The 14,488-nt window shown below is 38.6% G+C and overlaps 1 protein-coding gene across 9 annotated transcripts in view; it reads left to right on the forward strand.

Annotated features, from left to right (window-relative positions):
- Positions 1 to 13,672, forward strand: part of phc2a (polyhomeotic homolog 2a (Drosophila)) — a 44,343-nt gene extending 30,671 nt beyond the window's left edge. For 6 of the 9 annotated variants that reach the window (XM_067446287.1, XM_067446288.1, XM_067446292.1 and 3 more), the window contains 8 exons: positions 3,458 to 3,819; positions 3,937 to 4,090; positions 8,392 to 8,591; positions 9,463 to 9,583; positions 11,111 to 11,225; positions 11,343 to 11,466; positions 11,556 to 11,829; positions 12,598 to 13,672. In XM_067446287.1, the coding sequence (XP_067302388.1) occupies positions 3,458 to 3,819; positions 3,937 to 4,090; positions 8,392 to 8,591; positions 9,463 to 9,583; positions 11,111 to 11,225; positions 11,343 to 11,466; positions 11,556 to 11,829; positions 12,598 to 12,752 (1,505 nt within the window). In that variant the 3' untranslated portion in view covers positions 12,753 to 13,672. Of the gene's footprint in view, positions 1 to 3,457; positions 3,820 to 3,936; positions 4,091 to 7,112; positions 7,338 to 8,391; positions 8,592 to 9,462; positions 9,584 to 11,110; positions 11,226 to 11,342; positions 11,467 to 11,555; positions 11,830 to 12,597 lie in introns of those variants that run through there. The other 3 variants (XM_067446291.1, XM_067446296.1, XM_067446295.1) reach the window with 3 other exon arrangements.
- Positions 13,673 to 14,488: the final 816 nt, after the last annotated feature.

Consider the following 14,488-nt stretch of genomic DNA (forward strand, 5'->3'; position numbering starts at 1 on the left):
ACTCCGCTACAAATGGAAACCACAAGTGGGCTAATGTGTTATTTGTGGGTGTGGGTTTCTGTGTATGTGGCAAGGTCCTGACCATTTCCTGTCATGAAAGCTTGACAGAGAGGGTTCAAGCATCAATATAAACACAGAACATCTAGAGACGAAGCCAAAGAAACCACCGGAGCAGCGAGAATGTTTTTCTTTACACACTTATTGCTTAACAGAGTTTCATGAACCTACAAATAGCAGTATAAGTGATTCAGCTCTGTTTAAACATCTGCATAGTTCCAGTAGCTCCTAAATGAAGACCTGTTATTATGGTGAATCTTGGTGGATATACTATATTTAGAGAGGGAAAAGTCGATGAAGAGACCAATTGGTAAATGTAAATGGTGTGTTGAATGGCTCACTCTCCCATTGGCCATGTTTTCTTCATAAGGAATTCATTAGACAAGAAAAGCACATAGCCAGGAGCATTAAACTCAAAGTATTTGGACCACAACTGGAGAGAAACCTAAGTAAGACCAGACATTTCTTAGAGTGACCACTGCAGAATTGAAGTGTCAGGCCTCCATGAAGTGTTTTGATCAAGGTTGAGATTGTGGAGCCACAGACTCTTTGATCAGCTGTAATGAACAATAGTTAGGAGAGCTTTTCCTTCAGAGACCAATAACGTGTACAGGAGCAGAGAAACTCCCCTTCACTTTGGGACTATAATCAATAGTCGGTCATGGAAGGCCACTTCCCTGCAGAGTTTAGCTCTAACCCTAATCAAAGACACACAAGCAAGTTAATCAAGGTCTTCAGAGTTACTAGAGAATGCAGGTAGATGAGTTTGATCAGGAACCCTGCCCTAGACTGACTTTTTTATGTTTGTGGTGTGTCGTGTCAAGCCACTTAGGCAGCATTTTTTAAGAGGCTATGACAAGTTCACACACAACATGTTCTTGTGTTTAAAAATGCAACTTGAAGTCTTGAGAATCTTATTTAGTTTAAATTATTTCCTCTTTCACACAGTATCTTGAAAAGGGGCACATATATATGAGACACTGAAAACAACAAAGATGCTAGTCTAGCGTATATTTACATACAAACTATTAAAAAGCAGAGCAGTGGAAAAAATGCAAGATGTGGAGCATTAGAATGAAAGCGCAAGGTCTAGAAATGCGTGTCATGCGAGATGCTGCAAAATAAATTAGACATAAGTGGAACGGTCAAACATGTCTGTCTTCTGCATGTTTACATAGGAAAAACAAGGGAAAAGGAGAGCATTGGAATGCAAAACTCTTACTGTGTGAACTGCCCCCAACAACGTCCTTTGATACTCCTCTGCGGCTTGTGTTTTTTTAACGCAAAATGTGTTTTGTGTGAACAATCCCTACATGACTCATATTTCTGTACACATGAGTGAAGTTAAGGAAAATACTATGTGAGTTTGGTCATCATGCTCCACAATACTTTAATTTTAATAATTTATATGTCAGTACAGATGTAGAATTCTTTTTGTTTTCACATGTGTTTGAAGTAGCACTCAGTATTGAAAGCCTGTCAAAGGCTCTCTTTTAGCACTTCTCCCTCAAAGGCCAGGAAGTTTTGCGGACATTTCTTTTTTTGTCATATTGAACTGTGCTGAGAAAGGGCAGCAGTTAATTATTTATCAGCATGGGTGGAACTTGAACCAGAATGTGGTCTTCAATGCTCAAAGAAAGCCCTGCATCTGTTGTTGCTATTCTATGAATGCTTTGAACTTAGCAGGCTGTCGGGGGAGGGTGTGTCAATACGGCACACTATCTAATATTGTGTTCATTTTGACACTACAGAACACAACACAAATGATAAAAACACTCCCACAGACACTGTTTGCCTGGAGGAATTTGACATCAAGAACATGCCGTTTGATCTTTTGTCTTATCACAAGTTGTTTCTTCTCTGAGGGAAAGCATAGCATGAGCATTATTACTAAAAAAAATCCATCTCAGCAGTACTTCATTCATAACACACATTATTATGTAATATATAAGTGTGTGAACATTTTTCTAGTGGTTTTGTCTGGCTGACTTGAGGTTAAGGGGTCATTTGGCTGAGTCCTGCTTTAGGATCTGAAAGGTCAACTATAAGGGGTATAAAGCATAGCTCTACTCATCCACTCGTGAAGTGCCATATGACCTTGATGAATCAGATGGCTCTAAGTAACCTTCAGTTAGACACACTCTGACAGCCTGTGTTGTGGTAACTTCAAGAAATGCCTTTGGCAATAGTTTGTGCAGGACCTTTAAATGCACTGTGAGTCATTTTACAACGTTGAGTTTCAGGTCTTTTCGGCTGAATAATGAAGGACAGTTGTTTTGGACTCTTTGTCCTAATTTGTGAAATATTACTTGGACTTTTCACACTCGACTAGACCCCTGAAGGTGTGCTGCAGTATCTGGCACCAAGATATTAGCAGCATATCCTTTAAGTCCTGTAAGTTGTGAGGTGGTGTCTTCATGGATTGGACTTTGATCCCATAGATGCTTGATTGGTTTGAGGTCTGGGGAATTTGGAGGCCAAGTCAAGACCTCAATTTTGTTGTTGCGCACTCAAACCATTCCTAAACCATTTTTGCTTTGTGGCAGGGCGCATTATCCTGTTGAAGGAGCCCAAGCCACCAGAGAATACAGTTTCCATGAAAGGGTGTACATGTTCTGCAACAATGCTTAGGTAGGTGGTACATGTCAAATTAATATCCACATGGATGGCAGGACCTTAGGTTTCCTGCAGTCTGCAGAACATTGCCCAAATCATCACACTGCCTCTGCCAGCTTGCCTTCTTTCCATAATGCATCCTGGTGCCATGTGTTCCCCAGGTAAGGGACGCATACGCACCTAGCCATCCATGTGATGTTAAAGAAAACGTGATTCATCAGACCAGGCTACCATCTCCTATTGCTCCATGGTCCGGTTCTGATGCTTACGTGCTTTCGGTGGTCTGTGGCTATGCAGCCCCATACGCAACAAACTGCGATGCACTGTATATTCTGACACATTTGTATTAGAACCAGCATTAACTTCTTGAGCAGTTTGAGCTACAGTAGCTCGTCTTTTTGATGGGATCACACGGACCTGTGTTCGCTCCCCATGAGCCTTGGCCGCTCCTTGACCCTGTTGCTGGTTCACCACTGTTCCTTCCTTGGACCACATTTGATAGACATTGACCACTACAGACCGGGAACACTCCCCACAAGAGCTGCATTTTTGTAGATGCTCTGACCCAGCCATCAATATTTGGCCCTTGTCAAACTCGCTCAAATCCCTACAGCTGTCCATTTTTCCTGCTTCTAACACATTAACTGCTGTTAAAGGCTTGATTAAAAGTACCAATTACGTGGATATTAAGTACTTATTTATAATATACTACTTTTATGTACATGTACTGTATCATACTGTGTTTATATATTAATATAGTTGTCTTTTGTTACATTTATTTCAGCATATACCCAAATTCAGACCCATCAGCTGCTCCAGCAGCACAAACAGCAATTCGTGATACAGCAGCAGCCTCAGATACTGCAGAGAGGTCAAGCTCAGCTCTTCGAAGCTGCCACCATTCGTCCTCACACAGTACAAGCTGTAGCCATTCAGCCTGCCCTGCCTGCTCAGGCTCAGCAGTTCCCTATCCCTTTGCTACCCAAAGTGCCTGTTACCTGCCAACAAGCCACCATCTTCCATTCTACTACTGTGAGTCAGCAGGCACTTGACCAGAATGGACAGCAGCCCATGCTGAGCCACAGCACAGCAGGACCTCTACAGCTTACTGCTGTTAATGTACAGATCCAGCCAGTTCAAACTCAAGTAAGAGGATTGAACATTATATATTTATTTGTTTCTTTATTTAAATGTATCTTAATTGTATTAGTATCACATATTCCCTCCTATTCTGACCATGTCCTGTTCTGACAATATTTCCAGCTGGAAGTAGGCACACAGCATGTGTCAAATAAGGACGACCCTGTTCCTCTTGAACCGCAGCTGCTATCCATAACGACACAAGTGCCAACCCGGACAGAACAATACCAACCAGTCAAACAATCTCATCAAAGTCAAGTGACAGAAAACACAGAAGGTATTGATTCATTTATTTGTTTCATTTCCATGACTTTCATCATTTGTTGGTTCAAAAAGTGTAAGGTTTTTTTTTTTAGCAATAACTGCAAGCATTGTTTATGTTTTGATATACACAAATTTAAATGGCTTCCTCTGTTTTTATCCTAATAGTCATTGGGATACTCATTGGGATTCAATTATGCATTGAACATAATCAGTCATTTGGATTCTTAATATATATATATACTTAATAATATATATATATATATATATATATATATATATATATATATATATATATATATATATATATATATATATATAATTCTGCAGTTGAAAATCCAGCTGCAGTAAAAATTAAAAAACAACCAGCATTTATTATGCACTATAGTGTATCTATATACCAGGGGTGGCGAATGTTGGTCCTGGAGAGCCACAGTCCTGCAGAGTTTTGCTCCAACCTTGATAAAATTCACCTGCCTGTAGCTTTCTAACCCTTCAGACCTTGATAAGCTTGTTCAGGTGTGTTTGATTAGGGTTGGAGCAAAACCCTGCAGGACTGGACTGACGTTCACCACAGGTGTATATACACACTGGCTGTGTCCGAAAACCATAGGCAGCTGACTTGTTGCCTCGCTGCCTTATCAGGCAATGGCTTATAAGGCAGCGTTTTGTGCATGAAGGCACCTCACAAAACTAATTTCGAAAAGACTTCTTAGGCAGTGGAACAGTTTAATGATATACAGCAAAATAGAGCGTGCTTTGGTGAGAACTAAACACATATTTAATTACTACAGTAGTGATTTCTCGCTTGAAATGCCATCAGAAGTGAAATATTGGTTTAAAAAAACCCATACATTTACACACAAACTGTCCAGCAAACGCAACTTTCGGACACCATCTTATTTTCCCAGCTCAACTGTCACTATATGGAAAGCTCAGGATTGTGGGATATCAAAGGCAGTGAAGGATACATATATGCTGCCTTCAAAAATCGATCAGATGAAGGTCTCTCAGGAGACAGGAAGTGAAGCTAACATTAGAGTCGGACGTTGCTTGATGCCTTCCTGCCTTGAAATGTGTCCTCTGAAGGCAACATTTTCCAGGTTTTGGACGCAGCCTCAATATAGTGTAGCTGAAATGAGAATGTCACATCAACCATTAAATATTGTCATCTGAAATACTTTTCTATTTATTATAAATTTACATATCACAAATATATCACACTGTTCAACACAATATGAATAAACAATACATCTCTTAAAAATATTGAAAAGGCATTTAATATTAAATATATTTAGGTCACATCCATCTATATTGACTGCAAAATCAGGAAGAAAGACTCCTTCAGCAGTCTTGGTCTAGCCAGACGCAGAGTGACTACTACGTCACCACCATCTGTAGGTTTGCCAGTCACAAAAACACAAAGGCCAACAACGTGAGCTCTCCCCTCAAGCGGAAGAGTAGATCTGTCACACCCCCAGTGTCTATTGTCCAGTCGAAGCACTTGCGAGAGTATGACAAGCAGCTTCTGCTATAATTAGGGACGAGGGTCTGAGCTCCGTTGTTCTCTGTGGGACATGGGAATAAAGGTGGACACACTCTGGCTGTCTGGCAGGTGTGTTGGAGGCCTAACCTCTCAGACGTTAAATTATGAATGATAATAAACTGCTCTTTTATGAATGTAAATGGCTTGAGGCATCAGAGCATTTATATCATATTTTATTGATCATGCTTATAATTTTGCTTGAAATGGAATATGGTGCAGTCATAAAAGTTTTAAAGCGTATTTTGTTTTAGGTTAGCTGTTTTTCATGTGTGGGATTAAAAAGCATACACTTTAATTGGCCATTTCAATGCTAGCATAAAGGTGAGTCTCACAGAATTGAGAAGGTTCAAGTTCAGATCAAAGTAACTCTTCTTTTTAAAGCGAACAACAAAACCGCTGTGGTTATGCCTGATGAATTCAATAGCTTGAAATAGATGTAACTGCTCCAGACATTGGCATTGGAGCGTGAGACGAGCTTGGGTTTAGCTTACGATACTTAGACACCATTGTGTTTCGACTCCCAGCTGCTGAGTGTGGCACATGAGTGGTGTTGTATATCTTACGAGCGATAGACTCACTATACATGCCTCCTGTGTTACCCTGGGTCTCCCTTTGTCCCTGAGGAACCCAAGACCCTCTTATCGAAACATTTGTGTCTGCTCTCACAACGAGATAACTTTGCAACTAATGCATGGTAGACCTTTAAAATAATAGCTAAAAATGCCTTTTCCTAGTTGTATTAATGATAAATGATAGCGTAGAATAATTAATTTTAAAGACAACTTTATTGCATTGGTATATTATTTTTATGAGTCTAAATTCATGCAGACTTTAGCATGACAGTTTGTCCTGTAATACATGCCATTCTGATTGGTCAAGGTTATTTGTATACAATTATTTTGAGGGTAAAAATAATTGGTATAGGTTTATGACCTACACACAGTATTTTGACTAGACCTGGCTAAATTATTGGGATAGTACCGGTATCACTTCAGTTTGTCTGCGAAGCTGCTTTGAAACTATCTATATTTATCTTGAATAAAGCGCTATAAAATAAATATAGGAATATCTTCATTGTGTATATAGCCTACTGTATAAAAACAGTAGTAGCCTATGGTACACTTTTTTGACCTCTTATTTTATCTTAGAAGAGTTGTCTTAGAAATAAATGTGGTTGTTTTTCTATTTTCAATCTTATTTTATGTAAAAATGTCAACTTTTGACAGTCCAATCAAGTAACTTGTTCATTCATCAAACTACAAATTAGACCGTAAAATCGAGCTTACTGCAATGTGGCATTTGAACGCTGCTAAAATTGTAGTATGCAATTCCAAAGATAGCCATGGAGTAGTAGATGCTCTTTCTCTGCCTACGTGCGCCTGTCATGGAGCCGCTCACGAGTTTTAACCAATCACGGAACGCTTCTGTGCTAACTACCCCCTACTATTGGACATAATTCCAAGCGTGCGGACCAATCGGAGCTGCGCAATGTTTCCTATTCAGTTCCCCCATACAAAGAGGATTAGAGAGTGCGGCCCCGCTGCTCACATTGAGGGAATCGGTTAGAACAAACAAATCCACGCACACAAAAAAAAGTTTGGATCGGTTCATTTGTTGTACTGCTTTGTATATAACACCAGTGGATTATGGAAGTTTACTTGGAAGCACTGGAATGCTAAATTCACTTCACTGTTTTCCTCTTTTGGCGCTTGAAAGTGTAAGTAAAGAGTGCGTGAGCGGAACAAAGGCGTGTGCTGTTGACAATCACAAGGACGCCCGTGCCTGTGCCTGTGCGTGAGCGATTCTCTGCAGTGTGTGAAATCCTGCCAAATGTTCGGGATATAAAGTTTCAAAGTTGCTCGCTACTTGTTCTGGGACGGAGGGGCGCGACGGGTCTTTTAGATGGCGAAGTGTTGTTTGCATGAGAGTGTTTTGAACCTTCTCTGGGGAAGCATGCATGGGAGTAATGCTGCTACAGTGCTGTTTTTCAAAACGGGTAGTGCTAAAAACTTCTGACTTTGACCTGGACATTTTTCATATAGTAGTAATAGACGCATAGCTCTTCATAAATCAGTTTTTGGCAGTTTTTGGTTGAGCAAGTGGTTGCAGGTGGCATGAATGTTCATGCATAGTCCAGTATAATACAACTGAGCAATTAATGCAAGAGTAGTCGTTTATAAATGCTACATTTATGCTCTTGATACAATTTGCCTGATCTTTAATCTTTCTTATTTATGAAATAGCATAAATTAATCGTTTTTTCTTCTATGAATCGTCACGAGCAGTTCTGAAAGATTCTCTAATAATCAGTAACGAATTGCAGAAGTGTTACAGATACTGTAAATAGGTTTATTATTACGCGATTGTATGATAGTTTTATCAACACAAATGCAAATGAATTTTAATAAATTGCATTTTAATAAAACGTGCAGAAACGTATTCATCCGAGAAATGTTAATTAATTTTACAATTGAATGAGAATATTATATTTACTTTTTAAACGAACTGTCTATATGAAATTACTGTAAACACCTTTGTTATTTTAACGTAAAGAATGTAACGCCAGCCCAGTAAATCTAAATATTTTTGGCTTTTAAAAACGGTGTCATGTCACTGAGCACGCGATGACGTAATTGCGTAATCACGCAAAACTGTTACTGAGTCGGATCTTTGAAATGAATTGTTCTAAAGAGCCGATTAGCGAAAATGGCTCGGATTTGCTACCAGTGTTATGATGTTTCAGTTCCGATGAATGTTGTGCTCGTGTTCAGCAGGCAGTGTGAATGTGAAGTCAGGTGTGGGTTCACCTCCAGTCATGACCTCGGGCAGCGGGAACAATGCTCCCACGGTGACCGGCAGCGCTCCGCAAAATGGCGAGAGTAAACCGCCGCCACAGGCGGTAGTAAAGCCCCAGATCCTCACGCATGTCATCGAGGGATTCGTGATTCAGGAGGGAGCTGAGCCTTTTCCCGTAAGTGAAAGCACCCGCCTGCTTGTTTACGTTTGCTGTACTTGTTTCGGTTTCCCTCATGATCCTTTATCTTAGTTTGTACTTGGTAAAACAACACACACACACACAGACATGAGATGATGGTTTTGTATTATGGTTATTGTTAGATAGATGCCACTTGTAAAACTAACTTTAACCCCCGCACTATTTTAACTACATCTGCCCATAAAGGTATAAGTTAGTTCAAAAATGAAAAATCTGTCATTTAAGTTATTCAAGTTGTTTCAAACTTAAAAGAATTTCTTTCTTCTGCTGAACACAAAAGATGATATTCTGAAGAACTTCGGGAACTAAACAGTTGATAAACCACATTGACTTACATACATATGGGGAAAATACTATGGAAGTCCATATGGTCCATCAACTGTTTGGTTACCAACATTCTTCAAAATATCATCTTTTGTATACAGCAGAACAAAGAAATTCATACACTTGTGGAACAATTTGACGGTGAGGAAATGATGACAGAATATTAATTTTAGGGTGAACTAGCCATTTAAGTTTCAAAGCCTATTTGATCATTTACTCACCCTCATGCCATACCAAACCAGAATGCATACAAACATATTCTTCAAAGATACAGAAAATATAGTTAATATATAAACTTTCATCAAAAGTGTTACATTTTTAAATATTAAATACATTTTAAATCCTTTTTTAAGAGGCACACTTCCCTCTAGTGGACAATATTTCAGTTCTAACTTGTATCCACAGACTTTGGTAGAAGTAAAAAAATAAATAAAATGAGCATGCATTTGTCCTTGTGTAGTGATTTTTTTTAATTTTTTTATTTATTTATTTTTTATTTTATGCACCTTGTGGATGTATCCAGGTTGAACGTCCGTCCTTGCTGATCGAGAATTTAAAGAAGCAGAAGCAGCATCAGGCTTATTCAGACCTACAGAAGCAGTCTCACAATGCAGACTCTGAGATGGAGGACCTTTCACAGCAAGGTAAAGGGTTACTTTAATGCAGCAATACACTACACAACTTCTGCCTGATTAAGTTTGTTAGTTTCTGAAAGCCAGTCTCCAGAATTACACAGAAAATCGCATAGTGTATGACAGGCAGGACTTTTTTTTTAACCTTCAGACTATGATTCCATCCAGTCGGTGGATATCAAACATGTTTGATATTTGGAGTCGATTTTAGAACACATTGGCGTGTCCCCCGCACTTTTAATAAAGTGTATTTTCATCCCCCGCACGTTTACTGGGTCTCCCCGAGCCTAGTCGACCCGCTCCGAGCGAGATTTGAACCGCTGTTACCTGCGTGAGGGCGGGCAACAGGTACGCTAAAAATGGCTACCTCGGTTGATTGCGTGCTTCTTGAGGTCACGGGCAAGTGTATTTATACATAGAAACCAATGTGAAAACATCAATATTTAAATTTAGTGACAAAAAAATAATCTATGCATGACCTGTCATTTTATTCGTATCTAAATATGAGGAGGGCGCTCTCACAGAAAGTCCAGAAGCGGATTCGTAGAAACTTACTGTCACGCTGGAGCTGCAGCTGAAGGAAAACAATCGTTATGAGCTGAAGCGTGACGACGACAATCCGACGATTGCGACAATATATGCTTTGTGTTTTTCAAGTCATCTCAATGTAGGCTATTTATTGACAATAAAGTAGGCCTATATCATATGAATAATGCAGTGCTAACTGACAGCTTACAAATGTTTATCTTTATTATGAAATGTGAGGATTTCATAATAAAGAAACAATTTTGATTATTATTATTAGTCTTGAAAACAGTTGTGCTGCTTAAATATGTTGTGGAAACCATGATGCATTTTATTTTTCAGGATTCTTTGATGAGAGAGTTCAATGGACAGCATTTATTAAATACATTATCTTTTATAATATTAAAAATATCACTTGTGATCAATTTAATGTAGCCTATGTCTGATCAACAAAAGTATTATTTTCTCTCTTTTTTCCTTTTACCACAAATGTTTTAATGGTATGGTGTTTCCGCAAAAATGAGGCATCACCATGAGCAGCAAAACTGTTTTCAGTTGTTTTCAGTATACTAATAATAATCATCAATGTTTGTTTAGCATCAAATCCTAATATGAAAATGATTTTTACTGCATTTTTAATTAAATAAATGCAGCATATATATATATATATATATATATATATATATATATTCCCCCGCCGGACAATTCGGACGCAGCCAGTGTTTACATTTGTCGTCCCTCACTGTTATGAGATGCCTATGTTTCTGTGAGAGTTTGTTGCATTTGGATTTACTTGGTCTGGTAGTGTGTGATCCTCAGTTTAGTGTAAGATGCCCAGTTTTTCTCTGTAACAATTTACAAAGTCTGTGATGCCTAATGCATAATGTCGAGGGTTTTCCAATCTCTTCCGATTTGAAAAGTCATGTTGTGTATTCCAGCCTTTAGTCACACACCTGATGGATCACTGATGCTCAGACTGTTGTCCAATCAGCCATCATGTAAACTCTTTTATAGAGCTGAATAATCAGATCGCGGAGCCAGTGCTGTCATGTGAATTCTGTGGGAGTGTAGACTTCGCATTCAACTTCAAGAGATCCAAGCGGTTTTGTTCTACGGTGTGTGCAAAGAGGTATGTGGATCTTTCTGTAGCCCACAGATTATTTTAGATTTTTGTATCAGCATTTTGTTGCACATGTAAACGCGTGGTTGGTTGAGTGGTTGGTTTACCCGTTTTCTTCTCTTTCAGGTATAATGTTGGATGCACAAAGCGAATGGGACTTTTCCCAGGAAAATCAACATCGGAGAGCCCAAAGAAACAGAAAGCCTCCAACGCCAATCATCAAAACACCAGCATGGACATCAGGAAACGGGTAGGCTAATATTTTCTTTTTCATTGCAGTGTCCCGTTAGGTTTGTCTATGCAGAAATGTGCTTAATTGTTTCAATGGGGTTCTCATAGAATCCAAGGCCTCAAACAGCCATGGGAGCGTCTCTGTTGTCCCCACACTCCTCTCATCCATGTCACGGTGATTCCAGCCAGTGTTCAGACATGTCCAGCTACGAAGAGCCCATTTCGCCACTGTCCAACTCAAGCTTTGGAACCCAAAGGCTTCCGAACAAGGAACGATTCGATCACAGTAGAGATCTCCCTCTCCTCACGCAGCACTTCCTGGCCAGCGACCCCACCAAGTGGAACGTCGAGGACGTTTATGAGTTCATCTGCTCTCTGCCAGGTAGCTACCATCATAGTACTGTCATCCAAAATGAAAGTTTGTGTTTACGTATATATGTGTGCGTGTGTGTGGACTGTGTATAATTATGTATCTTTGAATATGTACACACTGCCGCTCAAACTCAAATTTTTGATCGGCAAGATTTTTAATGTTTTTTGAAGAAGTCTCTTATGCTCACCAAGGCTGCTTTTTTTGTTTATTTTATATACACACAATTATAATTTTTTCTATTTAAATATATTTTAAAATGTAATTTATTTCTGTGATGCAAAGCTGAGTTTTGAGCATCATTACTCCAGTCTTCAGTGTCACGTGAACCTTCAGAAATCATTTTAATATGCTGATTTGCTGCTCAAGAAACATTTATTTTTTTTATCAAAGTTGCAAACAGTTGTCTAATATTTTTCTCAGTGTTCTTTGATGAATAAAAAGTTTAAAAGAACAGTATTTGCCTGAAATAGAAAGCTTTTGCAACATTGTATTATAATTCAAAAGTTGAGTCTGTAAATCTTTTTTAGGGGGCAAAGAACAAAAAAAAAAAAGAAATTGATATTTATTCATAAGGATGCATTATATTGATCAAAAGTGACAATAAAGACATATTTTATTTAAAATAAATGCGTTTCTTTTGTATTTATAAAAAAACAAACATTTAATTTTGGATGTGATTTAATCGTTTTAACAGCACTATACCATCACATTCTGTTGCTTTTTGGGTCTGTAAGTTAGTTAATCGTCAATAAAGTCAAATCTTCTCTTTCGTGCCAGGCTGCCAAGAGATTGCAGAAGAGTTTCGTGCTCAGGAGATCGACGGCCAGGCCTTAATGCTTCTCAAAGAGGATCATCTCATGAGCACCATGAACATCAAACTGGGCCCCGCACTAAAAATCTTTGCCCACATCAGTATGCTCAAGGACTCGTAGCCTTTCCTGCATCTGGTTTGGAAAGGACACCCTAACACCTCTGCACTGGTTTGCCTCATCGTATTGTGGCTTTGGGTCCTGGGGATTGCTGCTCCTCAAAACCACAAACTTGTGTATAGTTCTCGCTGAAGCATGATGGTTTGACTTGATTACAAATCTCTTGTGTATTCAGCTGTGCCAGGCCTGGGAGGGGGTGACAATCCATCATGTCAGAAAGACAAGCACAAGTACTTTGCCATTTGCGCAAACAAATGTTCACCGTGTGGTAGCATGCAAACAGGTTTACACTTTTTTTGTTTTGTACTGGACTTGTGATTTGTCTGTCATAAAGTGACGTTGTAGTTATGGTTTTCACCGTCACCGCAACATGGTTGTTAGCCAAGGACTTTTTTGTACCTTTAGCCTTGCAGTGTGCCATCATTTATAGGTAGTCAACTGTTCAGGTTTCATCATCTCACAGGATATTCCTCGGTTTACTTATTACATCAGATTTTTGTACTCAAATGTGGCAGTTTTGACACTATAATTCACACATGAAAACATTGACTCTCCAAGATGTGCCTAATATTTTCTAAATATCCCAAAGATTACACACACACACACACACGTCATCATGCTTTAAGTGAAAGTAGCATTTCTAAAACTCATTTTCCAGCATTCAGGTTTAAGGACTGCTGTTAATACCGCGCTACATTTAAATTCTGAACGCATCCGATCATTTTCTCTAAAATTCTGAATGCATCCGATCATTTTCTCTAAATCACTTTATCCCAACCATCAATGTGTGCACTCTTGTTTGGAAAGCTAGTGCAGCTTGTCTCTATTTTTACATTCATCATTTGATCAAATGTCTGTATTTATTGAGAGCAAGTCTCCGATTCTGTTTTATATTTGAAAATAAAACTTGAGAAAACTGAAAATTGTCATGATTGTTTTTTTTTTTCAAAGAACCCAAACTGTACAGATCCTCGTATCACAGAGCAAGTGAATGAAAGTTTATTTTATTAAACTCGGAACTGGAAGTACATAAAACTTACTTTTGTTTGTTCTCCTAGACCTAGTAACGTTAGTCTTTTATTTAATTTTATTTTATTTTATGTTAATTTTGTCAAAGTTAATTGATTTAAGCCACAATTTCACTCATGTCAATGGTTTTAATTAAACAATTGAGAGAGCTGTTTTTATTTCAAGTTTACTTGTCTTTTTTGTGAATTAATTTCAGAGTTTGAAATCAGGCTTGTGCTGTGTGTAAACACATTGTAAAAATAAAAAAAGTCACAAGATTCAAAAAAGAAATTCAGGGCCTGAATGAATGTCTGTAAAAATGTTTGGAACATCCCCATAAATAATTCTACATGATAAAAAGAATGCTTCAAATAGATCGGTATCAGCAGATACTGCTTCTTGTGATTGGCTCCAAATATCCTGATCGGAGCATCCTTAATGTTTACGTTTGGTCTTTGTTCTGACTTTAGGGATTTTCTACTTCTTCGATATACAGATAACGTTACGGTTAACGTTACTATTATAACATTACTATTTTCACATTGTCTCCTTTGAGGAAGTACGATGATTCTCCAATGGAACAAAGCCTATTTACAAGCTTTGTTCTATTTTCTCATTTTTGCATCTCCAAACTTCACTGCACTACTGTCGAACAGATGCGGCAGCCAATGAGCGCAGGTAAAGCACTACCATTTGGAAGACCCATTATTACTGTTTTTGCACATGTACAT

Source organism: Pseudorasbora parva, chromosome 6 (genome assembly GCF_024679245.1).
Source record: "Pseudorasbora parva isolate DD20220531a chromosome 6, ASM2467924v1, whole genome shotgun sequence".
In the NCBI taxonomy this organism is placed as follows: Eukaryota; Metazoa; Chordata; class Actinopteri; order Cypriniformes; family Gobionidae; genus Pseudorasbora; species Pseudorasbora parva.